Source organism: Hippocampus zosterae, chromosome 21 (genome assembly GCF_025434085.1).
Source record: "Hippocampus zosterae strain Florida chromosome 21, ASM2543408v3, whole genome shotgun sequence".
NCBI lineage: Eukaryota > Metazoa > Chordata > Actinopteri > Syngnathiformes > Syngnathidae > Hippocampus > Hippocampus zosterae.
In genome coordinates this window covers 4045367-4072935 of record NC_067471.1, presented here as the reverse complement: position 1 = coordinate 4072935, position 27569 = coordinate 4045367, and the positions used below count along the sequence as shown (strand labels likewise).

At 45.9% G+C, this 27569-nt stretch overlaps 1 protein-coding gene across 1 annotated transcript; it reads right to left on the bottom strand.

Annotated features, from left to right (window-relative positions):
- Positions 1-438: 438 nt before the first annotated feature.
- arid2 (AT rich interactive domain 2 (ARID, RFX-like)) lies at positions 439-27557 on the bottom strand. Its single transcript, XM_052054999.1, has 21 exons — positions 26428-27557; positions 26211-26304; positions 25205-25302; positions 15866-15999; positions 13490-13708; positions 13340-13407; positions 13113-13182; positions 11699-11949; positions 10167-10263; positions 9859-10068; positions 9250-9414; positions 8611-8689; positions 8348-8482; positions 8037-8248; positions 4852-7172; positions 3982-4139; positions 3766-3904; positions 3566-3651; positions 3349-3472; positions 2971-3062; positions 439-2143 (listed from the first exon to the last, which is right to left on the bottom strand). Exons 1-21 carry the CDS (start codon positions 26517-26519, stop codon positions 2032-2034), a joined length of 4956 nt encoding a protein of 1651 aa, XP_051910959.1. The 5' UTR covers positions 26520-27557; the 3' UTR covers positions 439-2031.
- Between the last annotated feature and the right edge of the window lie 12 nt (positions 27558-27569).

The window sequence follows — 27569 nt, the reverse complement described above, 5'->3', positions numbered from 1 at the left end:
AAAAAAATCCACAAATGTCCTAAAAAATGTGAGGCACACATGCAAACCACTCATCATGCCATCTAAATTAATTAAGTCGGCATAATCGAAAACTGCCCCAAATGTATTTTAGGAGCTGAAATAATTGGAGTGTGAAGTCAACGATTCCGTTATCAAAAAGAAGTAGAAGAACTTTTGTTTACATTAGAATTAAATGTACAGTATATTCTACAAGAAAGACGTATTGCAGCCCAATGTTCCTCAATATTTCAAAAGAAAGAAATTGACCTGAAAAATCTTCAGTGCTGAAACTTGCTTAAATGTATAAACAAATCTATGAAGTAATAGCAACGCACATCCTTTCAAATAAGAATTTTTTTCACTGCAAATAATATTTAATACAAGTGAAAATCTGTACATTCTCAACATGTTGACAGAAAAAAAACTGAGGAAAATGCAAAACGTTCAGTGTTTTTATTTAAAAACTATAAACAGTCACCAAAGTAAATAAAGCCAATCTCTAACAGAATTATGTTAGGTCTATGTTTAGTCACACATTCTACAGACACGGCAGAAATGAGGATGGTAGGGTTGTGGCAACCCCCCCACCCCCCACCCCACCCCGGGTCAGATGCTAATAGGACAGGCAGTCATAAATGGTACACAACACACGGTAGAGAGGACAGTCTTGAGGACATGAGCCGGAATGTGGCATGGGTATTAAGAATGAAAAAATAGTACAATAAAACTCCACACTATATTAAGATAGAAAAAAGTAGTGAAGAAAATATACCTGCACGTAAAGCAAAAGAACACAGGAGAAAACCTGTATAAAAACTCCATGTATTTAAACCAATTTACAAATACAAAAAAAAATAATTTGGGTACGTGCACCGTGCCCGTCCAATAACAAAACGTTTACAGTGGATAGATAAATGTCACTTGTTTTGTGTGTGTGTGTATTGAGGGGAAGATGTGAAGAAACAGAAAGGGGAAATACCTTCAATATTTTTTTCTTCTACAAAATGACATGATATATTATTCCATACTCTTTCAGCCAGCAAAATGAGTTCTACAAGGTATTATAATACAAAATGTCACAGTCCCACAAAAAACTGTTGGTTTTTTTTCCCTCTCCCTAGGCTTTACAGCATCAGTACCTTTGCAGAAGTATTTACAGGGTTTTAAGTACATTCATCCACTGCTGAGTATAGAATCACATTAGATACAAGTGACCAGGGTTCATTTAAAAAAACAAAACAACAACAACAAAAAAAAACACTACTTTCTTCAATCCTACCAAAGTAATGCTTCTATTAACACCACAGAGCAAGTTCTCCAGTGGCTGCATTGTGATGAAAGAGGATCTTTTTTATATATATTCACAACATATTTACAAGATTTCATTTCATTAATTGTAATGGTATTCATTTCAATAATAAATAAGTGAAAATATATTGACTCAAGTAAGAAAACCAAGCTACCAATTTTGAAAGAAAAACAAACAAACAAACAAACAAACAAAACTCTGCGGCAGTTGCTAGCCGAGTCCTCCTCTATCCCAACCCTGCGGGACGCCTTCCAAAGCCCGGCCCTCTCACACGGGGACTCCCAAACCCCATGGTTATCATTCAGTCATAACTCGCCCGTCAGATTGTGATGGGGGGTTGGGGGACAAAAAAAAACTAAAAACCTTGACAAAATGTGCTCGTGTTTGGTGCTCATTTTTTAGCGGGGTTTAGTCAGTGGAGTCCCTCAGGGAAGCGGTCGGAAAGAGCTCCCCGTGATGGGCAGCTGGTGGAAGACCCCGTGGCAGTTTTTGAGAGTGTAGATGGGTTGACATGGCGGGGTTTCAAACACAGGTTGAAGGAGCTATGGACCGGTCGGGAGGGGAATGGAGGGCGGGACGGGCAGGCGTGGTAGAAGGAGGTTCTTCAGTCCTGCGCTCTGCTTCCTTCCAGACTCGCTACAGCTCACCGGCGGCTTTGCTCCTCTCGCCTTAGCGGACGTGTGAGGATGACGGAGGGCTTTCTCGAAGTTGTCCTTTTGGCGTTAGGCCTGGAGCGAACGTGTCAGTTCATAAAGGCATTTGGCGAGCGTGGTGGACACCTCCATGTTACTTAGTGCAAGCACGGAGAGATGTGGCTCGTGCTTCTTTACCAGCCTGAAACCAAAAACGAGTCAGTCTTTGACTATAAGGTATAGTGGTAACTTGACTTGCACCTAATTTGTTCCGTAACCATATGAGTATTTCTTGGTCAAGTAACTGTGTCGAAGTACATTGATGTGCTTCAAGCAGTGTGCCGAGTGAGGTGTCAATTATTGTCCAATTTTCAATGCTAGCTGCAGAGGTAGCATTTCTGCATTGATTTTTTTTGGGGGGGGGGGGGGGCTTTCTATCAATATGGAAAAAAAAAGAACTGACCTGGTTCCAGTTTTTGTACTCAGGTCATTTGGTGGCACCTTGGTGCCAAGGACAGGATTGGAAGTGAGGAGCTTTTACGGTATATCAAATAAATGTTCCCCCATCGAAATGGCATTAACCTGTTCGAGCCGCTCCCCAAATATATTTTTTCAAAATGTGTTTTTAGCATAAAAGAGAACGAAATAAACTGGTTTTAAATTCCTCTATGTCCTATAATATTCATGAGCTGCATGACTGCCTTTTAGGGGGTGTGGCCTAAAGACTGGCATGGTCAGTTAGTTCGTGAGCATCTGGGAGGGAATTGTGTGCTGCTTGCAAGTTTTGTCAGTTTGTATATATTTGACCATTTGTCTCATTACATTTTTTTTTTAAATAAAATAAAACGACTGGAGGTGCATCAGCAACTGCGGCTCCCCTTGCTCACATGCAAGGGCATTCCTACAGTTTAATGGCTCCATTTTTACAGATGGTTCATAAGTTGGGGACACTCAGACGTCAAGGTACCACTTTATTCAGTCCTCAAACATGGTTTCCAAGCAGCATCATCAAGTGGACTCCATACTTACATGCGACCACAGTCCGAATGCTTGGCGATGTTCTTTAACGTTAAGGCAGCAGTTAGTCTAATGTGTTTGGTCACTGGTCCCTCCTTCTCGTCCTAGGATGGGGGAAACATGGCATCAGAAAATGAGAAGAGTTTTTCCCAGTGTATGTACGGTTTTCAGAAAGCCAAAATTTAAGACTTTCTAAAAGTCAAAACCTTTCAATCGCGATTGTAGAATTTTATACATGTATACATAGCATGTACTTATAGCTAAAGCTATAACTTAGCTAAAGCTAGCTATAAAATATCAAATTTACGATTGTTCTGAACAAAAACTGGGAATCTTTTACAAAGTTTTTTGAAAAGCAATTTGACACAAAGCCTTGCTGGTTGCATTCACCGTGAAGTCCCTGAAGACCAGGTTTCGAGAACCTCTGCGGAGGGCCATGAGAGCTGCGCTCGGATGATTGACGATTGCTTTCGGTGGTCGCGCTGCCGGAGTACTGCCTGCCACCGGCGGCGTCCTGAAAACCAAACATTTCAAAAGCTGCGTTTGAAAACGGTTCTCATCTGCCACTCAAATGACATGTCGGTATCATATCAACATTTATGCGTACTGGGAAGAAGTCGGGTTGGGGCTTTGCGCTTGCTGTTCCTCCAATCTCAGTCCAGCCAGCAAAGCTTCCCGAGAACAGTGTTTATCCTGGAGGCGAAAGGGGAGTTAAAAAATTGTTTCAATGATATTAAAACTATAATCCAGGACGGTGGTTTTCAAACGTGTCGTCCCCAAGATTGGTTTCATTCTGTGGGTTATTACCTGAAGATGCGTGATGAACGAGAGTCTCTGTCGCGGGAAAGGATCGCATCCTTCCCACTGACACTGGCCGCCATATGCATCCTTGCCGCCATGTTGCGTTGCCGCATGGTAAAACACTTGGGAGGGCGTTTCGAACCACCTTGAAGAAGAACAAACCAACGGATAATTAAGACTCTATTCCGAAAGCGGTGCGAGGCAAAGATTCACTCATCTTACCGTTTACAGGATTGCCAAAGACATTTGAAGTTCTGCCCCGCTTTCCTAGTTTGCTCGGGCGGTGCCGTGGGGGGTTGCGGCGTTGAGGGAAGTTGAGGGCTGTTGCTGTCTGCCGTTGCGGGCTGGGGAGCGGGGGGCGGCGACGGGGTAACAGTCGGCTATAGAAGAGATGCATCCAATATGACATTAGGGAATTCCATGTTAATAACAAAAACAAAAAAAATTAAAAGATTTTTTATTAACTCATTCACTCCCAAAGACGTTTTTAAACGTCTTTTCAGACTTGGTTGTCGCTGAATGAGTTTCAATAATTTTTTTATTAATAATAATTTACGATTTTATTATTTTGACTTCAAAATGGCACCGTGAGAGTGGCTGCCTTTCCAGCAGCTCCTATATTTTGTTCTTCTACTTGTTCCTTACATAACTTTACTGCTGTGAATTGGGAATTTCTCCATTGTGAGACTAACAAAGGTTTTTTTATTCTTATCAGAGTATAATGCGCATGCCAAACAAGTGTCTTGTACGCGGAGATGTAACCTAAGCTCTTTCTAGAGGCTTAAGTTGTTCTCTCAGCTGCTTTGCTGTAGGAGGTGTGTATCAGTGAGAGCCAAATGGTCTGAACTGGCGTCACCTTCTTAACCTCCGCATCACATCGACTGCCTGCTTGACAGGGTAATTGAGTCTTTTCGCACCTTGAATTTTTAGTTTTTATTTTTAATCCCACTGAATGCATAGCTTGGCTGATGGAAAGATCTTTTGAGACGGGGTGAAATACTCGCCAGACGCCCCCGTGCGAGCGGACCTAATGCCAAATCGCAGCAGTGAGACCACCTTGACATGACATTTTTTTTCTCCCCAATGACTCACCGTTGAGCCACCTGCCTGTGTGGGTGAGCAGTTCCTCTGCTGACTGGCGTTCTCTATTGCTACTTTGGCTACTGTGCTTGGGTCGGTTCCCGCGGGCACGGCCACCATCGTGGAACTGCTGCCTGCGTTGTTGGGGTCGCTGATGGTGATGATCCGCACGCCCACCTTGTTGGGGATCCCCGCCGCGCGATCCTCGCTCTCCGCCGGCCTCTTGACGCCCCGGGCTTCCGAGGCGACGCCGTTTGAAGGGGAGGCGGAGGTTGTCTGGGAGCAAATGGGAATGGTGGGGGGTAGGGTGGAATTGGGGAGCAGTTGCTGCCTAAGCACGGGCACGGCGTGGCCAGGCCCTAAAGGTCCATTTGTGAATTCCGAGGGCGGCCTGGTGCCCACTGCCTGAGGTCCATTGGCCAGGCGTTCAGCCTGCTGGGCTTTGGCGGAGTCCTGCTGGAGGGGAGGACTGGGAGCAGGAGGACTTGAGCTGCGACTTTTCTCGGTGGGCCCCACCTCCCCATTCCCCAAGTACTGCTTGGAAGCAATGTGATTTGGAATGCTTTTGCTTATAACTCCACTGCCGCCCCGGTCAACGTCACACACCCCGTTGACCAGTGTCTTTTTAGGGTCAGGGCTCCCCTCCGGGGCGGCGTCCGGGCCCGGGGAGATGGCCTGCTTCCCATTAGCGGGTGGACTCTCTGTAGCCGGACCGTTTAGCATCCCCTGGCTGTTCCCTGAGTGGTATGGAGGTAGATTCGACTCCAAGCACTTGCGACCGTTTAGCAGCTTGGCACCTACCCCGACATTCCCGTTACTGGTCTTCCCATTGGAGGAGTCGCCGTCGGCCACCGAGGAATTCTCCATGACCTCGATTTTCCGCTCGTGGATGTGCAAGCCAGTGGCGTCCTTGGCCTCCTCCTCCTTTTGACAAATGATCTTGTCGCCTCTGAGCGGAGCCTGCGGCAGCGGCGAAGGCGGCGGGACTGCAGGAGCTTGTTGGGGCACGGTTCCCGTTGAGAACGGAGGCGACGGGAGACTCGGGGCCACAGCGCCGTGGCTAACCGCGGCGACAGCTGCGGTGGAGGTGTTAAAGCCAGTGTTAGGGACCATAGTAAATGTGACTTGTCCGGCCGCCATGGGGGCCTGGATGATTGTGGCCGGACTACTTGTAGAGATGAGCTGGCCGGGCAAGAGCTGGACCTGACTGGGCACCAGCTGAACGTTGAGTTGCTGAGGCTGCGGAGGGGGCACCTGGGGGCTGTAGGCCGTCTGGTAGATGACCTGGGAACTCGTGCTGTTGGGAGGGGGCACCTGCGGCGCCGGCAGGATGAGCTTTCCACCCGGGGTGGAAGGCCCTCGCTTTGGAAGCAGAAGCTGTTTGATCAAGCTGGACTCGGAGGAGGTAGGCTGAGAGGGAGGAGCTTGCGGAATCGTTTGTTGATGTCGCTTGATGGACAGTGCCTGGCTGACGGTTTGATTGGGCTGGACTAGGGGATTCGGGTGGGACACGGCAGGCGGGCACGGGCTGGAAGGAGCTCCGGGCTGCCCTGCTATTTGAAGAGACTGGCCACCAGGAAGGGCGGCGGGATTGGCAAGAACAATTTGGTGTATGGCTGGGGTGTAGGCTTGGTTTTGTTGAGGACTGGGACCGACTATTACCACGCTCTGTGCCTGTGTCTGAGGCTGCTGGTTGGCTATCGTGACTGCTGGGCCAGTGGACTGGTTTGGCGCTGGTTTGGGGGCAATATTCTGAAATGTGACGCGGGACCCGGCAGAAGTGGGCGACACCGGATTACTTGACACCGCTTGGATGGAAGAGGTTGGTGCGGATGAACCCGCGACGCACTGAGGGTCTATGTGCGGAGCGGGTCCCTGCGGTGAGGGCAGAGGTGGCGTTTGAGTGAGGGGCGGGTGCTGGGAAATTGGGGGGCAGACACTTTGCACTCTGGCGGTGAGGATGTGGCCTTGGGATACTTGCTGAAAAAGCGTGACTGGTGTCCCGGTGGGGACCATGGGGGAGTGCTGCTGAACTACAGGTGGGACAGCCGGGTTTTGGGGGCTGTGGTTCTGGGATGTCGGGACAGATGTGGTTGGAATCTGGACCACTGGACCGGCCCAGACTTGCTGCTGCTGTTGTTGTTGTTGTTGCACTAATGCGTGAGTGTTTGATGATAACTGCAGAGGCACGTGCTGGGCCACTGGATGATGGGAAACACCAGGGTGGCTTGCACTGGGGGTCTCCTTCACATTGGCGGGCCCGGATGGAGTGGCGCCACCTAAGCTCGGGGCCGGTGGCCGGCTTAACTGTGGCGGATTTCCAGGAGGTACACCTAACCACACAAATCAGACAAAGAGCTGGTGAGTTCACAAATAACTCACTTTGCTGATAAATAGATAATAAATGGCCTCAGTTGCAACCGCTGTACTTATTGCTCGTTTTAGTTCCGAATGCGGAGATGTGACTCATACAGGGTCAAGAACTATCCTAATACCAAGAAAAAATATTACCGTATTGGCCCAAATGTAAGGCGCTGTTTTTTGCATTGAAATAAGACTGAAACAGTGGAGGTCGTCTTATATTCGGGGTCTAGACATTAGACCCCTTCACGACGCTAGATGGCGCCAGATATCATTGAAGCGAATGCTGAACTCGACTCCCCAGGCCAAAGTGAACCCCTGCCACGAAGAATAAGAATAAAAATAGCGGTAGCACGAAGAAGAAAAATAAAAAATAGCGGTAAGAAAGAAAAGACAAGAAAATAATAGAAGATACAACAGAAAATGGAGAAACGTAGTGGCAATCTGGAGAAAAGTGGGTCCAAGATCGGCCAGCTTAACCGGCAGCTGAGGAGAAGTTATGATGTAATTTACATTTCAAAAACCAGAAGCCGTTCATTTACGAATGTGATTGCACTTTAGATTTGAATGAGTCAAAATAACATGCTCTTTCTCTCAAATATATTGTTATACTAATTTGTTTCAGATGCCCTGTAATTATTTTCTGTATAAAAATTTATTTGGTGTTCAAAAACTCTTTAATCTTATAATCACGTCATATATTCAGGCCAATACGGTATTTACTTTTTGCTTTCTCACCTGGATAATATTTTTTTATCACAAAAGTCTGAATTCACCGAAGAGTATTTTTAAATTTCCAGACTGTCAAAATTTCCATGCTAAACTTTCTGTTCTACCTGGAGGCGGAGCCTGGGGTTCGGCGGGGGCTTCAGTTCGAACTGCAGGAGAGGACGCTGCACCTGGCACCGGCTGTTGCTGAGGCTGCTGGTAGTACAGCTGGACGGGCAGCGGTATTGACCTCCGCCTTATCCCCACCAGGAGGATGTGAACTGGGCCATTGGCTTTGGTTTCATCCTGCCGCCGCATCGTATGATTGGGAAACACAGTCCTGTGACAGGCACGGTCAACATTTGGTTTTCTCTTTTCTCACCTTTAGGGCAAAACCATTTTTGTAAGGCATGATACAAAGAAAGTAAATAAGACTGACCGGAGACATTTGAGGAAGCCAGTGGAGTTCAAGATGTTACTTCGTCCCATTTTGCTGCACGTGGAAAGATACTCCGAGTACATATCCGACCGGGATACCGAGCCCTCGGCGTTCGTTTCAAAGTGTGCATTTAGCCTGTCAGAGAAACAAACCAGGGAGTATCGTTTCCATTTTGCACTGCAACACGAACACATTGACACATGGGATTGCACATTGCCGTTATATTTATTAGAAACATTGCAATAATTCTACAGGTGACTTACCATTGCAATGTAAATTTCTCTCCGTCAAGTTCAACTATGCCAGGTGGCGGTTGTGCGGACTGAACTGGAGCACGTGTTGCTGAGGAGCAGAAAAACAAAACGGTAAATATATATTTTTTTCTGTGACTTGTTTATATGTTCAGTAAACAAACAAAAATGTTCATACATACAGTATGTACAAGCAATTTAGTGATGAATTCAGTCTGTCAGGTCAGATAAACCACCAAACAAAGAATTCCCTCGACTGTCCACTAGGTGGCAGATGAACTAATTCATTACGACATTAGTGTTTGTGTTGCCACCAAGATTACAGGGACTCAATCACTGTAAGCAGTTGTATTCATCTCCAGAACACTTGGCAAACAATGCAAAACGTAATTTCTAAAAAAAGATAAAAGCAAAAATGGTCTACTCTATCGTGGTACCCCGGAAGGGATTCGGTCTGGGTGACTTTGAAATCAGATTATTCCAAATCTCATCAAGCGTCAACATAAAAGATGTGGCTTTTTAATTATTGCGCACCAAAAGTCCCCTCGCACGCCGACATCTGGACTTTAATGAGCAGCCGTAAAATAAATCGGCTGCATTTCATGTTTATTTAATCTTTAGTGTCGTAGTTTATGTGGGAAGGACACTCACTCGTGGCTGGCGCTGCCTGCACGGCCGCAGGTACCTGCTCAACCAGCTGCGGTCGAACTTCTGTCGCCTGCTCGGCATTGGCCTGATGCTCGATCAACCGTACCGCCGTCAAGGCATCGGGTCCAAACGTATGAAGGTCGACAGAAACTAACCTCACGAGCAGGTCTGAGACGGAGTGAAAATGGACACGTTTTAATACAAGGGCAGGCAAAGGTAAGCACAAAGTCAATTTGGCATATCAAGCATGACTAATTCCACCAGTAAGAAGTCAATCCAAAAACACTCGCAGGGTATGAGAGGTTTTCCCCAAATGGGGATTGTAAATCAGTCCCGACAAAACTTGCATACAAAACCACCACAAGTCTGCTAAGATTTTCAAGCCCTTTTTTGTTTGATCAAGACGAATAATCAATCGGAAAATGAAGCGTTCTTCCTTCCGCCGTTGTTCATTTGGACCACAGAGAAACGATTGGACTGAATAAGACAATGTCAACGGAAGTGTACTTGCGAATTGTGAACCAGGGCGGGTGACTGCGCTCAAATCTCAACGAAACAAAAATTCCACATTCAGGAATTTTGAGCTCTGCGCGCAGTCGTTTGGTAGCCTACCTATGCTACGGTCCACAGAAGCAATCTTGCTGCAGGGAATCTCTCCGAGCTGAGCCAACAGGTAGAGCACCTCCAACGAGGCCATGAGGAGCATGAGGTCAGGCAGGGTGAGGAGCAGCATTACCTCCCTGTACGACTCCTGGTCCACATACTCACAGATGAGCACGCCGTTGTCCTCCGCTTTGCTCAGGTTGCCTAGGATCTCCATGGCTACGTCACCAAAAAAAAAAAAAGACATTCCATGGAAGATGCTTTCATCGCTGTGGGTACAACAGATTGACATGGACCGAGTGAAAGAGAAGCCGCACCTCTCATTTTGAGGAACCTGTCTCTGGACATTAAACATTTGGTGATGGTGTGAAAGATCAGATGGGTCATCCGAAAGTCCACCGGATCGAGCTGGAGCTGAAAGGCAAAAGAATGAATAAAAAAACATGAATGGATCTCAGTAAGAGTAAGTGAGCATTGCGAGTGGACAAAATCGTTCTGCTGACTGGGGAGCGCAAGACGCAAAGGCATATTCAACATCAGTGGACAAAATAAGAAAATCAGGGCTAAATGCTCCGGTTCAAAAACGACAAATGTTTCCCCGTGAAACAGCCATTCCGTTCGCATTCGTTGACACGGGGCTGTTGAGAACAAATAAAACGGCGCACTTTAATGTGTCTGACGGATGCAAATAAATAAATAAATAAATAAATAAATAAATTTGCCCTCTAGTTACCGGCGACAAAGCTCTAACTGATTGCACCGGGGGGGCTCTTTGCATACATTTTCTAGAAATAGCATTTCGATGAGGAGTTATTTCCCCGCATGGCAGTAAATTAACATACATTAATCATTCACCAAGGCGCCGGAAAAGTGGAGAAATAATCGTTTCAGAATGCTCAAGATGTGAGGGTTTCCGGATCGACTGCATGTGAGAATGGGACAACACCCTTCTGTGGAGAAGCACTTGTACCAGTTCTTCTTCTTCCCTTCGGGTATTCGGGCATAATACTGCCATTCCTATTTCCGACCAGAACATTGCGGCTGTTCAGCTAATTATGACACCCATTTTGCCAACGCTGCATATTTCCATCGCAACACAGGCTGTTTTCTTCATTACTGCGCCAAGAAAGATCACACAGCTTCCTACTCAACGTGATAATATGAGTTCGCCAGGAAGTTTGTGAATGGCCTGCAAATTAACTTCCCTTTATGGCTGGGCAGCAGTCAAACTTACCGTATTTTCCGAACTATAAGGCACACCCGACAGTGTGCCCCTAAAATCCGTTGCGCCTTATAGATGGTGTTAGTTAGTCTCTTTATAGTCCCCTTGAGTTCTTTCCCGTTAAGTCTTCCTATGTCATCTAGTGGTAATTATTAGCAGGAATTGTTGAATCCATTGTCTTCATAACGTGTGTCTCTCATTTATCGTTTTGTCACGGCATTTATATTTATACGTTTCATGGCCGTCTTCGTAACCAGTTCTCATGGCCCGCCAATAAATAAAACCCTGTATTTTTATGGACTTTGTATCATGCCTCATGCTACATATGGATCAATATTTAGATCTCTTGGACGTAGTATTTTCAAAGATCTATAAAGCGCTTAGTTACAGCTGCAGCCGGTTGTGAACGCTCCATATAAATCAAGCTGTATTGAATTGTATTCTCTTCAGTGTAGCTCCATCTAGTGGATGCATAGCGCAACCAGAAGCCACTATTGTAGCTTCTATTCTATGCGCCCGATATATGAAACAATTTTAAAATAGGCCATTCATTAAAAGGTTTTGCCTCATAATCCGAAGCGCCTTATAGTGCAGAAAATAGGGTCCAAATATACCCAGCAGACTCACCTCGGCAGCCACGTTGCCCAACGTGTCGAGCCCGAGTTGTCGGAGTGAGATGAGGTTACAGTGGGCACAGAGCAAAAGGAAGCGCAGGCACGTTCGGCTGGCCGCCAGCAGCTTAACATTGGCCTCCTCGAAGGAGAGGTTTCGCAGGATGACGGCGACCTGCAGCACCCGCTGGGCCTCCATGTCGCTGATGCCCAGGTTCCGCGGCGGGTGGAAGAGGCTCTGCCAACGTTCTGCTACTGATGTACCATCTTCACAGAAAGATACGGCAAACATCAATGCCGGGAGAGGGCAAGTGGATACGATATTATGATGGCTGAGTATATGAAGTTGGCAAGCCTGCGGCATCGGATCAAAAAGTGGTCTCATGTGGATCGGATATTTTGAACGGAAATCAAGGCTGGATCCCTTATTTGTTCTTTTGTACAAGCACAATGTGGAACGCCCCAATTTCCGCAATCACCGGCTTTGGCTGCGACAAGAAGGAGGCAGCAGGTGGCAAAAGTGGCCTTAATTGTGAGGGCGCTTGCAAATGGAGGGTGGAAGCGGGCATGTTAACACAGCACAAGTAATTTACAACAGAGGTATGCGGCGCTACTAATCAGAACGCGGAATACGTCGATTCTGTGTGTCTTAAAATGCAGCCCGCTCCATATATGAAAACCCTTCAAATAGGCCATTCAATGGTGAGCCTTATAATGCGGAAAATATGGTACATTATCCAGATATGAAAGTGGACTTTCCTCCAAATTCCGAAAAAATATCTATCTATTGATCGATCAATCGATAGATATATAGAAGCAGTCGATAGTCCGCTGCGCTCCGCTGTGCGTGCGTCAGACGTCACACATCAAAAGAAGCTTTGAGCTACGACAACAGCTAAGCTAAGCTAGCCGAGACGAAATGACGCTCGAAGTCGGACGGACACGTTTTTCTGCTCATTTGTGCGTTTCCCCTTTTGTCCAAATATATATATATTTTTTACGACAACAACTGTCTTGTCTGCGGCGCCTTTTATTCGTTCAACTGGGGTTTAGCAAATGTGTTTACAAAGAAACGAAAGAAACGAGTCACAGTCTCTTTACTGTGACTCGTGTTCGTGCCTCAACAGGGCTACGCGCTCGAAAGCAAAACAAACTCAAACGCTTATTCGTTCAATGTTGTCAACTAATATCCGGATTAATTTTAGGCAATTTTTGCTCAATATTGAGGAATATTGAGGAAAATTTGAAAATCCGGAATTCCGGGAAAATCCGTAGGACTTTCATCACTGATTATCACACTGAACAACATGCTGGAAACAGCTGCACACAGAGCTGCACAAGTGAACGTGTCCGTAATCCGACATGAGAACACACGTTGAGGTCGTTTTTTAGTGCAATCTGTGGGGATTTCGCACCAAAGTCTACTTTACCTTGTGCCGTGCTACTTTTGTCCCAGATGAGCTCCCGGACTTCGGCATCCTGCACCACCTCCTTCCAAAACTGAGAGCGGAGAAAATAAATAGCCGTTAGCATTCGAATGGATTATTAAGCGATTTCGAAACAAAATGAATCATCCTTCCAATATCGTGTGGACTCTTATTGTCATGTTCTCATCATTCTGCTTCATTTTAAATCATTCAGCGTGACAGAACATTACCCTGATGAAATCCCGTGACGTTTTTGCCTTCCAGTCGATACCAAACACCCCGGAGAAGCTGCCTAGCGCTACAAAAAAATAAAAATTAAAATGAGAAGAATGCAGGGTTTTGATTTGTAGCTCGAAATCCAACAGTCGGAGCCAACGTACAGTCGTCGAAGACACCCGTGTGGGCCAGTAGCAACGTGACCAATTTGGGATCCTTGTCCAGCTGCATGGCGTGCTTGCTCTCGTTGGAGAGCAGAGTGCAAACGTTGACAGCGAAGTCCACTTCGTTGGGCAGGCCCGATAGGAGAGACAGCACCAGTTTGTTGTAGTCGCACGGCGGAACAAAATCAGTAGACAGCCCGTAGCTTTGGCGGAGATAGTCTGGAGATGGGTGGGGGGGGGGGGGGGAGAGTGAAAAAAAAAGGGATGTTCAATATTCCCACGAAAAGGATGCAATTTGGCACAAAGAAATAAATAGCGACAATTCAACTGCTTGCTCCCACTGTGTCATCATCTTAATGCGCGCCGCTGTTGTCCCACAGCCAGCGAGTCAAGCTTGGATTTATTTTCCTTATCAAAGTTTGATGCTCCCCTTCAACAACAAGGTGAAAAAAAAGTTTTAACCTTGTTCGCAAGTCAGTGCGTGAGCCAAGTCGGCAGGAGAAAACACAGTACAGCTGAGGTTTTGTTTTTTTTTTTGCTTTAAGCTGCAGAGGACATCAAAAACGAACCGATCTAGCTGTGCATTTCCATCTCATCATCATCAACAGAGGGCAAGATTTTATCGGCGTTATTACTGCGCAGCCTTGGCTTCAAACAAAGCATTTGAAAAAAAAATACATTAAAGCAAACATATCAGGGTTGGTAATCGCGGCCGAAAAAAAAAACCCATAAACATTTTTCGTTGATTGAGAACAGCTGAATAGGAGGAAGTCATGAGTGTTTAATGTAAATCATCAGATACAACTGCTCCATTCAATTCCCGCGAGGTTGTTGGCGACCCCCCCCGAACACCTGCATTGGGAACGGAACAAAAAAGGGACTGTACAAGGCTTCATGCAAAAGGACTAGCAAAGTTGCTGGACGGCGACCACTAACATAGTGGACGATGTTCTTTTTACATTCAGAGTTGGGCGCAAAGCCAGGCCGGTGTGGCGGGGGGTGTGGCGCTTTCGGATCATCAAGCGCAAACAAGTCCCTGACACCCGACGCCTCCTTTCAAGCTCCCGTGAACAAGGATGAGGAAAATACCACGTCAAATCAAATATCGCAAAAGGCTTGCAGTTTGTCCACGCCGATACCAGCTCCTGCTGTCACTCACCAGGTCCCGCCCTCTTATTTCATTCAATCCCAGCCATTTTCACTGGAGAAACCCCCTCAATCCCAGCGTTTTACTTGCAAGGCCCACAGAATATTTGGTTCTAATGCTGTATAAACATGGAGTCTATCAAAATTAAGTTTGAACTCTCTTCATTCAGCAGAATTTTTTTTTTGTTTCTTTTTCCATTCTTCAGCAATCGGCATAACCAAATGGCTAAGTTTCATGAAAATGACGATTGCTGGGCAAAAAAAAAAAAAAACGGAGAAAAACTTGTTTTAAAAAGTCTTGTGGAGTTAAATGCACAACTCCAACACAAGAATAATACAGCAAGGACGGCAATCATACTTGCTCACATTTCTTAATTTTTTTTTTTTTTTAATGAAATGCACTATTTCTCCGAAAAACATTCTCGGCAGCATCCATCTTGAAAATAATAAGTAGGTTGCAACAATAAAGTCAGCTTCAGTGAAACCATCACCTCTCTCGTGAGGGCAGGGCAAAAATGTCAGAACAGAATCAATAAGCAACTAATGTGGCACGCCAAGTATGATAGTCACATAATTAAAAAAAAAATGCCCCCAAAAACATTCAGCGATGAGCGCGGGCAAAAAAAAAAAAAAGAAGTAAAATTACGGAGGCCACTAATCTGAACCGACAACAAGCGCCTCCTCTCTTCCTTTCATCAATCATGAAGCTCGTGAGCTGGATTGTGTGCGTCTGCGCGAGACATTGCAGTTTATGCCTCGGCCAACAAAGTGTAATGTCAGAAATGTCTCCTCTCAGATGCGCTTTTTATCCTGAGGACTCATGCTCCCTCCCCCCTTTAAAAAAATGATTTATCAATGTTATTTGCAGAGGCGACTTCCAACAAACACTCGCTCGCTGCCTCACAGGCGCGCTTCCAACACAGCGAAAGCACTGCGAAGTGAAATGCGGAGTAAACAGCCCGCCGCAATAAAAAGGTGATAAGCAACATTCAATTTGTTGCCTTGTGAGCTACACAGAGGGCAAGCACAGCACAAGAAGAAAAAAAAGGGGGCAAAACTGAGACAAGTTTTATCACTGTAGTGTCGTTTGTTCAGGTACAAATGGGATTTTTAATCCATCTACCTGATGCGTAAAACCCTCGCCAGTGACGGACGCTAAGCTTGACTGAGCTCGCTAAGCAGAAGGCGAAAAAAAAAAATAAAAACAGAAGAGCGCGGGCGGGCGCCTACCTGATACAACATGTTGCTGGTAGTTGTAAGAGGTGGGAATGGCGCCGACTGGGAGGAAGGTCTTGGTGTTCCCCGGCTGCGCCTCGTCGTCGTCCTCGCCGAAGTGGTGGACTCGCTCATACTTTTCCAAGTATCTACGTCGGGAAAAGAAAAAATGGTGAGCCGAGTGGCGCAAACACAATGCGGCCCGGAACGAAAACGATCGCCGTCGATACCGCGCGATGTGAACCTGCTAACTTTAGTGTGACATAAAATTATTTATTGAACTGACCTTTTAAGGACTTTTGAGGGCTACGTTAGCCGTTTTAAGGACTTTTACTCCCTTCAGCGGGGGATTCACGGTGGATTTAATAAACCAGAAAGCTACATATCACTGAACTGCTGTTCAAATCATTGCTGCCAAAGCAAGAGCACATCTTTATTTTTAGGGGCAATCAACTAACCCTCTATTCGACATACTGCATGTCAAAACCTTTTGGGAAAAAATGAATTCATTCTCAAATAAAGTACACTAAGAAAAATGTAAATTTAGAAAACAAAACTTATTTTCAAATAAAAACAAAATTTTAAGGATTTTTATTGATTTTAGAAGCTTTCGCCTGAAAATTAAGGACAATTAACTTATTCACTCCCAAAGACGTTTTTAAACGTCTTTTCAGACTTGGTCCAGAATTGGCTGGGACTGAATGAGTTAAGAACATAATTTTAGAACTTCTTTTTTGGACTTTAAGTTTTAATGAACTTTAAGGACACACATTTTTTAAAGTAGCTTTCCCTGATGCATCACAACCACTCGCGAGGCAGACCGAGTAAAGACGCAAGACAGCTCAACATTTCAGATCACAGGAGAGCGCGGCAAGACAAAGTTCATCACCGAATGAACTTTTTGAATCCCTGATGGTGCTTTCAAAGAAACTGGAGCACCACGCAACACATTCAGTCGTTTCTTCTTTCCAGGACAGAAAATGTATGCGGCGCATTAAAACTTTCTCCTCCAGACTTGCACTGACTTCCACTATAACCAAGTCACAAATTCCACCAAACAAGTGTGGCGTAAAAATAAGTCAAGTCGATCAGATGACAACAATCATGCAAAACAAATCGGTGGCAAACACCGACCGCACTTCTTATCGAGTCTCGATATAAAAACATTTATAACATACGTTGAATGAAACATTTTTCCCCACTCCCAAATTGTAGCCATGGCGATTTAAAAACTGGCATTCTACGAAACGGCAATGCTGATTTGAATGTGAAGAACTTGGCAAACAAACGCAATTCAATGTCATTCCTTCTTCACGATAAGGCAACACGTCTTCGGTCATCCCGACACAACACTGGAAACCCGACACGTACGAAATACCTTTACGGCGTGCGAGTGTGGTGAACCCCTCGCCTGTGTGGCCGTGAGTCACCGAGCGGGCTCGCCAGCAGCTGTTACCGAATGAGGGCCCCCCGCCCCCTCCGGCTTGTTCATCATGGTCGAGGTAATCCCCCGTCCTCTGGCTGCCGGGTGACACGCGCGACTATAAATACACCCACTGCGTTTCGCTGCGCTCGTGGGGAGGAAGGAGCGAGCGAACGGGGCGAACGGGAGAGATAGGACCTCAATGCAGCGTCATCGACCGCTGTCTGGCCAAAAGCAGATAATGACTATAGATGGGTGGGAGCCATTTTTTTTAGGAGGTGCTCCACATCTGTTTTACTTTATACCATGCATTCAGGGTTAGATTTGTTCTCATGCTGAATGCATGGTATGCTGAACGCTGAATCCTGAATGCTGAACTGGTTTGGAAGTGACTGTTTTTATTCGGGTGTGTGATATCATTTGTGGAGAAACTGTGAACACAGAAAGGCCCCCGGGAATCTGGGAATGAGTTCTTTGCAATAAAAGATGGGGAGTTTAAATATTTTTTGACAACATTCAGGAGTGATTGAGTGGTTAGAAAAAAGCACCGGTGTCAAAGTCAAGGCCCGGGAGCGAGATCTGGCCCGCCACATCATTTTATGTGGCCTGCGAAAGCAGATCAAGCATGTCAAATTCCTCGATGCTTGCTAAAGTCTGAACCAAAATTTCAAATTGTCATATGTAATCCACAATAACAGTCATGATTCTGGACTTCTGATTTTAAAAATAGTTACCCATCAATTTGTTGTGCACTGTGTATGTAATATGTGGAGGTGATTAAACATTTATATTCACTGCCCTCCAAGGGAAACCGGAACTACAATCTGGCCCGTGACAAAAATGAATTCGACACCCCTGCAGTAAAGCAACCGGAAAATTTCATGAAGGCCAGGACAATTCTTCACCAGCAACGTGTGACTATCAGCGAAGCCTTGTCAAATTCAATTAAAATTACAATTTCGACCCCGATGCAAGTGGATCATAACGACTACAGGTGAGCTGGTGTTCTTTTTGGTTTTAAACCGACCGGTCACCAACACCATGTAATCAAATCACATTTTGGATATCTGCGCCTTCCTTCTGATTCTCAAAGCGTTCCCGCTTCGTGCATTTCATGGAAATCGTTTGTTGTGCGCGGCGTGATACAAAAAAACCCACACAACTGATTAATCCAATCCGCCTTTCATGCTTGGCAGAGCTAAAACTATATGCACATAGGGTTATTACTTAATTGGGTTGCCTCGGCGGAGGTGCCAGCCCACTGATTTTTTTTCAGGCCATAAAGCGAAGGGGTCAAAAAGAGGAAATGTGAGCCTCGCACCCTGCTCCCGATCAAAGAGGCTAACGGGAAGCCTGGCCGAGAGACGGCAGATCGGATCGCCGAGATTCAGTTAGAGGTGAACACCTCGACTTTTAAACGATTTTCTGACCTCGTCTCAGGTGGCGGCGGGGCGGGGGGAAGCACCGCCCCTCCCGCCACAGTGGTCGCAACAACCAATACCGCTGTTTTTATTCATGACAGGATCATCAGTGACAGTGATTTCCTGACTCATCACTGGGGAAAAGTCAAAATCCAATGCTTGGTTTTCCTGCCAAAAAATAAAAGGGTGAGCAAGTGTGAAAGAAAAAAAAAGAAAGAACAACCCAAAGTCTGGGATTGACTGCTATATTGCCCTCCTGGTGTGTTTGGGTCCACTGCCCCCTGCTGGGTGTGGAGAAAGACGCGCAAAAGGTCTGCAGCCTCCTCTTTGTCAATCATCCCAGGATGCGTTTCACGTGCCAAACTGAATACCGATTTTAAATTGTCAATGATTCACAGCGCAGAGGAAAACTGTAAAGAAATTATTTACGCGGCCGTAATCCCTCTGACAGAACATGACTCCGGGGACTAAAATACCGATTCGGTGCCCCTGCGGCTTCCGCTGATAAAGTATGACAGGCGCATAGACACGGAAAAGGTCAGCGCACGAGACGACACAATAATACCCGCTCGAATCTTGCAAACATCTGCATCTGGGCGGAGAGGGTAGCCTCGCGCCACCAATGGGGGGGGGGCGGCTTTCATAATGATGCGAGCTCCTCTGCAGTACTGAGAAGATCGTGGTTGTTGTCAAGGGAGGGGGTGTGGTGGGCTTCTTCCTTTAGTGGATGGTGTCAGACAAAAAGCAAGTGCTGACAAATGAGTTTTCTTCGCAAAAATAAATAAATAAATCCTTTTCCTTCCATACAGTCGGACGTTAACAAGGCTGATTCACAACAGAGTGGCACTGACCTCCTCCTTGACAGCGTAGCTGTTGGATCGCAACAGTGTGCCAGAGGATTTATTGCTATCGTTCATGGCAGGGGGAGGAGAAAAAAATAGCCCCGTGAACAAAACTCCCCGCCGATGATTTGTGCATTTCGCAACAAAAAGTGGTAACGTGAGCCTCGCTGTCGAGTTCAAGGCGGATCTGTCAATCTTCCGGGCCGGCGAGGAGACAGAAGAGATGAGGCTGTCAGCGATGGCTGACAACGGGCAGGCCAAAAAAACAGAAACAAAGTCTTAAAAAGCCCTCGGGTTGTGTATGAGCGCGAGATAGATGGATGGATCTTGAGCCATACTTTGCCGACAGGGTCTCATCTTGATCCATAGCCGCTCATCAAAGCTTGTCGGGCTACAGACTGCGGCAGCGGACTGAAAAAACACAGCTGACGCAAACCAGTTCAAGGGCTCGGCAATACAAAGCCGATACGCACTCATTGAAAAAAATATATATATATTCCCCCCCCACAAGACCTTGATTCATAAAGTGCATTTTTAAGTGCTTCTAGGAATATTTTTCCAACATATTTTTCTTGCAATGTTGTGTCGTGACCCGATTTAATTCTTTTTTTTTTTCTTGGAAATCATCAAGCACAACTGCAAATTTGCCGGATTAATTAACCGTCGCTATGAATGTGGCCTCTCCGGAAATGGCTTTCGTTAGGTTGCTAATTGGCTCCGGAGGTGAAAGCACCACTGGTTGCTTTGGCATGCATGAAATGCAGTGGCACGTCTCAAGTCGGATTAAAAAAAAAAAATTGCAAGAATAAAACGATGGGAGACACGGTGTCTCTTGACGTCCGTACTATTTTCAATTGCCGTTCTGAAACGGGTAAAGTTGATTTTGTTTTAATTTTACCCCCCCACCCCCCCAAATAAAGACATTTTTCAGTTACAGTGAAACTCCTCGACAACCAAACCTACATGGGCAGAAAATACCCCCTAGTGTGAAAAAATCTTCATGCATGAACACCATTCAGACTGTCCTGGCCCTCATACAACGAAAAATAAAACCCTGTTGCGTTATACGAAATCTTTTTCTCTGCTCTTGCCTCGCGACGAGATTCACTACAACCAAGTCTACAGCGACCTCTACTGCTTCGTTCAGAAATGGCAACAGCAACCACCACACTGGTTTACACACATGCAGTAGTCCAGGAATATTTGTTATTGTAAGTTTCAGACGCATAAAGAACAAGAAATTGATGTAAATGAAAGTGAATGCTGATTGTAAATTTCGCAATTTCTTTCCCTTTTTTTTCTTCCTACGCTGACAATATGAAGTGTCAAATAGGTGTATGCTCATATTTATGCACTATTGGAATAAAAGTACACATACGTGTGTGTGTGTTTACATCTGAGATCAAATTTGCTACATTGAAAAACCCCCCTTTGTGAAACATTTCTTCCTGCAAACACGATTTCGTTGTAGAGGAGTTTCACTGTAGTAGTTTTACACTGATTAAAAATTAAATCAGTCACTTCCATATTTTGATTGCAAATTGACAATAATAAAAAAAAGACACATTCAACAGCGCAGTGGTAATAACAAGCAAAGATGGAACGACCATGTAGATAGTGTTCAAATTAACGTGCTTGCAATCAGAAAAGGTAAAAAAAAACGTGTCCGGAGGCAGCCTTTGCAATAGGAACATGATGAAAAGGTGCTTCAATACTCAGAAGGACGATTAACATACCGTATTTTCCGCACTATAAGGCCCTTCCAAATATAAGCCGCCCCTTCAACGAATGGCATATTTTAAAAGCGTTTTCATATATAGGGCGCACCACATTATAAGGAGCATAGAATAGAACTGACAATAGTGGCTGCAGTTGCTTTACGCATCCACTAGATAGAGCTACGCTAAAGGAATACAATACAGCTTGATTTATATCGAGTTTTCACAACCGCTGCAGCTTTTCAGAACATTTTAAAATACTACGCCCAAGAAATAAGAGTATCGATCATATATAAGGCGCATCGGATTATATGGCGCACGGTCTGTTATTGAGAAGATGGAATGCTTTTGGGTGTGCCTTATCGTGCGGAAAATACGGTAATTGCGAAAGCGAGGTCATGAGAATGTGGAGCCCTTAATAGTGCAAGCTCGAAAGGTCATAGATTGGAAGATGGGCGGGGAGGTGGGTGGGGGTGGGACATTTAAACATGCATTGACTGCTGATATCACAATAAAACAATCCCATATGAGAAAACCACTTCTATTTATCAGCTTCTGTTCACCACATAAAAAAAAGAAAATCTGTTGAGCCAGAAGTGTGAAACTCGTTGCTAGGGGCACACAAGGCGACTTAGAAGGGACGCGATCATTAGCTGCAACCATGACTCGTCCCCTAATCGAGTCATTCAGGAATAAAAAAAATCACAAGTGTTCATAAGAACAAAAAATATATATATTAAAACACTAGCTCACGGCAGCCACTTGGGAACACTTTCCAGTCGTCACCGCAATCAAACACACCTGCTGAATGGCTGTTTGCGGGTCAACTGTCGCATGTGTCGCTTCTCAAAGGGAACGTGAACTCGCAGACACGCTTGCCGTTTGTTTGTTTGTTTGTGCGCGCAACCTTGGCAGATTTGCCTGCGCTGCGCTCTTCATTGGGATTTTAACAACAAGACCGAGCATGGGCCCAGATTACAGCGAAAACATCCCACATTCAATTTTTTTATTTTTGAAACGACATTGTCTGGATAAGAGTCGCAAGAACCCCGATTCAAATAAAAATGGTGGGTTTCAGAGAATAGTTTCGAAGTCACATGTTCCTCCACAAGCTCCATTTGACACGTGAGGCCATGACATCGGCAAAATAGTCCATTAAAAGGAAACCTTGAAGCATGGCCCCACCGGGATGAACAATGGACATGTTTGAGCTCCCAACAGAGGGACTGAGCGGTTCCTCGACGTCGTTGCCTTCTGGGCCTGCTTCCCTCCCCGCTGGGGAGAGCGGCGGAGAGGGCAAACTGAGGTTAGGCTCGTGTCACCTGACTTGCCCTCAAGTTTACAATTGAAGGGAGACGGCGAGGGTGACGCTTCCCGGTCATGTTTTATTCATTCTCAAAGGAAAAGGTGTCGGGAGGTTTCGCTCAAAGTCGGGACATCCCAAAAAAATCATGTGAAACGAATTACCGAAGACGGAACGGAAGACACGTGAGACGTTTTGGCCCATAATCGGTGGAACCAAATGAAAACCGCCTCGGTTGACAGAGGGGCGAGCTATCCGCAGCTGCTCCAGCAGTCACATGCGGAGGGAACTCGAAGAAACAGATTGGTCCAAATAACCATCCATATAGGAGAGTTAGCATTTGCAACGTTAGCGAGTAATGCTGACTCATTAAAAAAATAATAATAATAAAATTAAAAATCACAGGATGTGGTCAGTCCGCTGCAGCTGTGATCAAGTTTATTAGGGCTCTAAAACAAGAATGAGAGACGCCTTATTTGGGAGGTACTGTCACATCGCTCTTCTGTTGCTCGCTCTTTTAATTTTGATCACGAAACCAAAACTACCCCGTCGAATATAAAGCCAATATTTCAATCCGCAGTGCGAGCCCCGCTGCCGTGAAACAAACGCCGCCCCTTCGCTGGCTTCGATGTACAATCAGTTTATTACCGCCGATGTACAAAATGGGACGCGTTTTATTGCTCCGATGGCGAGTTTGAGGCCTAAAGCTGCGACGCTTTGTGCGACTGATCGTTCAAAACTTCGGCGACCAGCACCGCTGTATCAGAAATGTCATGAGTCTTTTGCTTGATTGACCCCCCCCCACCACACACACACACACGAGCAGTGAATAGCAGCATCAGGAAACGACAACGCTCGGGATGATCACACCAAGCAAGAAACATGAAGGAGTCTGGATTCTCGTCTCTTGCGGTAATCAAAAAGAAAATGAAGCGCATAAGATCAGCGCGCGGGCAATCCAACAGCGGGACCGCAGCTATGGGAAGTTGAGGTCAGCGACAGCGCAGCTACTCCGTTCGCCATAAACCTGCTCGATATGACCCAAAAAGTTGATTGCGTCTGTTTTTGGTCTTGATTGTCCTTACTGGGGTAACAGGTGAATTTGTCACCAGCCAATTGCAAGGCACACACAAAACAATTATTCCATCTCAAATTGACAACCCCACGGACTATTTTTGAGCTTTCTATGAACCCGCCGTGCATTGTGGAATGTGGGGAGGAAGCCAGACTACCGGAGAGAACCCAAACAAGCGTGGTGGGGGAAACTCCTCAACAGGAGGCGTCCAAGGGGACCCGATCAGAGATTTTAACCGCAGATCTCGCCGTTGAGGGGTACGTGCTAAGCACTACATGTGCACTTCATCGTGGCAAATATCAACAAAGCCATTTGTGTCTTTCAGCGAGCAACTTCCCCGCATGCCCAACGACAACCTCAAACCTGGATGAAAGCCAAGGTGAAACCTTCACCCTGCGGCAATTACATTAAAAAGGTAAAAGAAATTACAATTTCCCCTTTTCATCCAATAAGCGATCGTGCACAGTCAGCGAAAAGCGGGTGGCGAGCATTGCCGCGTTCACGCGGAACTCCTCGCCGCCTGCGACATTCACGACAACAAACTTCCTTTGATAGAATCAACAAATTAGCTCCAACGGCTGTTGTGACACGAGAATGATATATTCTGCATGCAGGCTCCCCTCAGCTGTCAGCCTGTATTTTCTGCTCCCTATTTCACCACCACTGAGTATTTTCGGAGCGACATCATTTGAAGAAATGAGTTTTCTTGCCGTGGTCAGCTAAATTCAGTTATTCTTTTAAATCAGCCTTGAAAAGACAACAGGGATTCTGCCTGGAATCGTTCTGCACATGCAAAACTGAAATTCTGCATATTTACCGAGCCTACGACTTTGACGGCTTCCCGCCCATGATTGCATGCATGCACTGGAAAGCCTGGCAAAAAAAAAAAAGCACAACAGACTGTCTTGTCGTCTGTCGTTCTCACAAGATATATGCTCTTTTAAAATACTCTCATTCACACAAGACAGAAAGCCGTTTAAGAGACGTTTGTCTTGCTAATAAAAGCTGATGGGAATCCATCTGTGAGCTTAAAAGGAACCGGGAGCATCAGCCGCAGAAGGAGGGAAAATAGCCGCTACACTTGGCCACCTTGCAGCATTAACTAGAAAGAAATGCAAAGACAGTTGCCTCTGAAGCAATTACAGAACTGTCGAAGCTGCGGCAAGGGTTTCCCTTCTTGCAAAGGTGTATTTTCCAAGAAGGGCGGGGGGCGATAACAGGAACTAACTTTGGATATTATGAGAGCACAGTGCTTAAGCTGCTTGGAAGAGCCAGACTCCCATCACTGGCAGCTGACAGCGTTGCGACTTGGAACTCTACAGCACGAAAACAAAAATAAGATGATGGCGGGGAAAAAAAAACATCTAATAAAACACCGAAGGGCCATTTACAAATGTGCTCCGAAAATATGCATGCCATATTGTTGTTCAAAGGGCCCGTGATGTCACGGCACAATAAAGCCACGGTTCCAAGCGAAGGGGAGAAAAACGCCTGTTGATTGCATCCTAACACTTGTAAACACTTCCCACATGCTGCCTGTGAGGCATAAAGCTGCAGAACCGTGCTACTCACCGAAGGTAGTACTGTTTTAGAGCGAATGCAGCGTTGGAGCAACTCCTTGGAAAATTAAACTCTTCCCCGAGTTCATTCCACTGGTTTTTGTCAGACACCTGCAAGATGAGGGGAAGGCTTGTTAGAAGAAAGAACACAAAAACAGAATAAAAGCACACCTGCAAGTTGGGGGAAAGGAGCGACAAACATCGGGATCATCTGGTTTTCTATCTACAGGTCCCTTATTAAGGACTGCTGAAAATCAATAACTTCGTAAAAAAATGTTTAACCCACGCGTAAATAATGACGTGAATAAACACACCACGCTGAAGAATCCCGCAAATGTGTGTATGCCCCGCATATACATCTCAAAATTGGCACATAAGTGTGTATGTACAAGTGTTGGAAGACTTAACGTTTCAGTTGAAGCTAGTTAGCAACACGGCTAACAGGCTAAGTTGACTTTTCCCACGCTAGCCTAACACGCATACGACGCCAAACTCTCAACAAACTGTGCCCACGGAGAGCGGGAATGTGTTAGTTGGTGGTAAGGCGTTTATTCGGGGTTCGGTGCGGTGCCGTTGACAGTATTCTCTATGCGGGCCTACGAGGCCTGTATTTCGTGAGCAGCCATGAAGCCGAGGAAAATGGCGAGGAAAGAAGGGGGAAAACGAAGGCTTTTCCCGGCTTGTCGAGCGCCGAGCGACGGCCCGGCGGCACGATTCGTCTTCCGTGGGCTTTTCCGAGTGGCGATAATCGATGTTAAACGTGCCCGCTAATTTTGAGTGGCTCCCGAGTGCGCTCTGGCTCGCAACGCTCGCCACTCAATGGAAAGCGCACAACAACACAAGGCAGCACATTGCAATAGAGATACATTGCAAACTAGCACAAGGCCAACAGCGACCCACTAACGGCTGTCTGCGGGGGGATCCACTCGTCCCAGGCTGCCCACACGGGAGTCGCAGAGAGGTCCACGAGCCGCAAGGAGCGGGGTGAAAAAAATAGCCACTTTTGGTCCCCCACTCACCTTAGCAAATCCACCTAAAGAGACGACTCTGAAATAGAGAGCGTTCAGATCCAGCTCTTTCCCACCCACGATAGGAATCTTCTTGAACGGCGATCTGGGGAGATAACGTCACAAATGAGTACAAATGTCTCTCAATAACAGTTCGGCGCAAGTCAGAGTGCCGTTCGATGTGAACCCAAAGTTGCATTTGGTGTGAATAAAGGCGCCCGAATCTCACCCTCTGCTTTGGTGAAATTGCCGCAGCTCGTCCAGGAAAGCCTGTCCCTTCCTTCGCTGATCTGGAAGATTTTTTCCCGTCGAATTTGCCATTGTTTTTGCATGCAAAAACGGTTAAAGCCCACTTCGGTTGCTTCCTAAGACACCACCGATCCCATACTCCGCCGGCGCTCAGTCATTCGCGAAGCTGAGTGTTTAAAAAGTTAAAGAAATAGCTGGTAGCAAGAAGAGCGGCAGGCTCGCTAATAAAGACTGATGCACACAGCGAGCGAACCCGATTCAAACCCGGACTAAGTTCCAAACGAACAGTCCCAAATACGAGCGACCTACCGGCGGATTAGGCGCGCCATAGCGGGACGTGTTCGATTAATGCTTTTTGGTCGCGGTTGTATTCGTTTGGAGTGGTTTGACAGAGTGTTACGGACGCGGCGCCGAGGCTATCGCACACACTGTAGAGCGGCAGAGGGATCCTGTTCTGAGACAAAAAGATGAGGAGGCCGCGGAGGCCGACCTGCCGTGCGTGCAGCGCCCTCTTTGGTCGAACCCCGCACTGCAAGTCTCCGTCCGTCCAGCGCTGAGCGGCTATTGGAACAATAGACTGTTTTCTTTTTTAGGGACCGTCTGACAAATTGTCTGGAAAAACGGGTCGGAAGGTACTTGTCAATGTCCCGTTCAGGGTAGGGTATCGCACTAAGTAACACTGGATCTTACGATTGCAAAGGCCATTGTTTAAAAGTAAACATTCTTCCACTCAGACATCCTAACTTGGGTTCAGAATGAAAACTACTTGATAAACTATGCAAAAAACATACTGGATAAACCACTAACTAACAAAGGACGATATTGCAGGGTCTAAAAAAATATTTTCCCTCTCAAACATCCTAATTTGCAACAAGACTGAAAACGTAAGCTTAAGTGTGTCGAAAAAGTATCGTACTTGTGAATATACCTTAGTGTGAAACATTAATTAATACATGATCTTATTATTGCGAAAGCCATTAAAAAGATAAATATTTTTCCACTCAGACATCCTAATATGGTTCAGAATGAAAACAACTGTCAAACCTTGTACGAGGGGAATAGGATAACACATTATTAACACAGGAGCTTCTTCGTGTGGATTTATTCAATAAATACTAAATA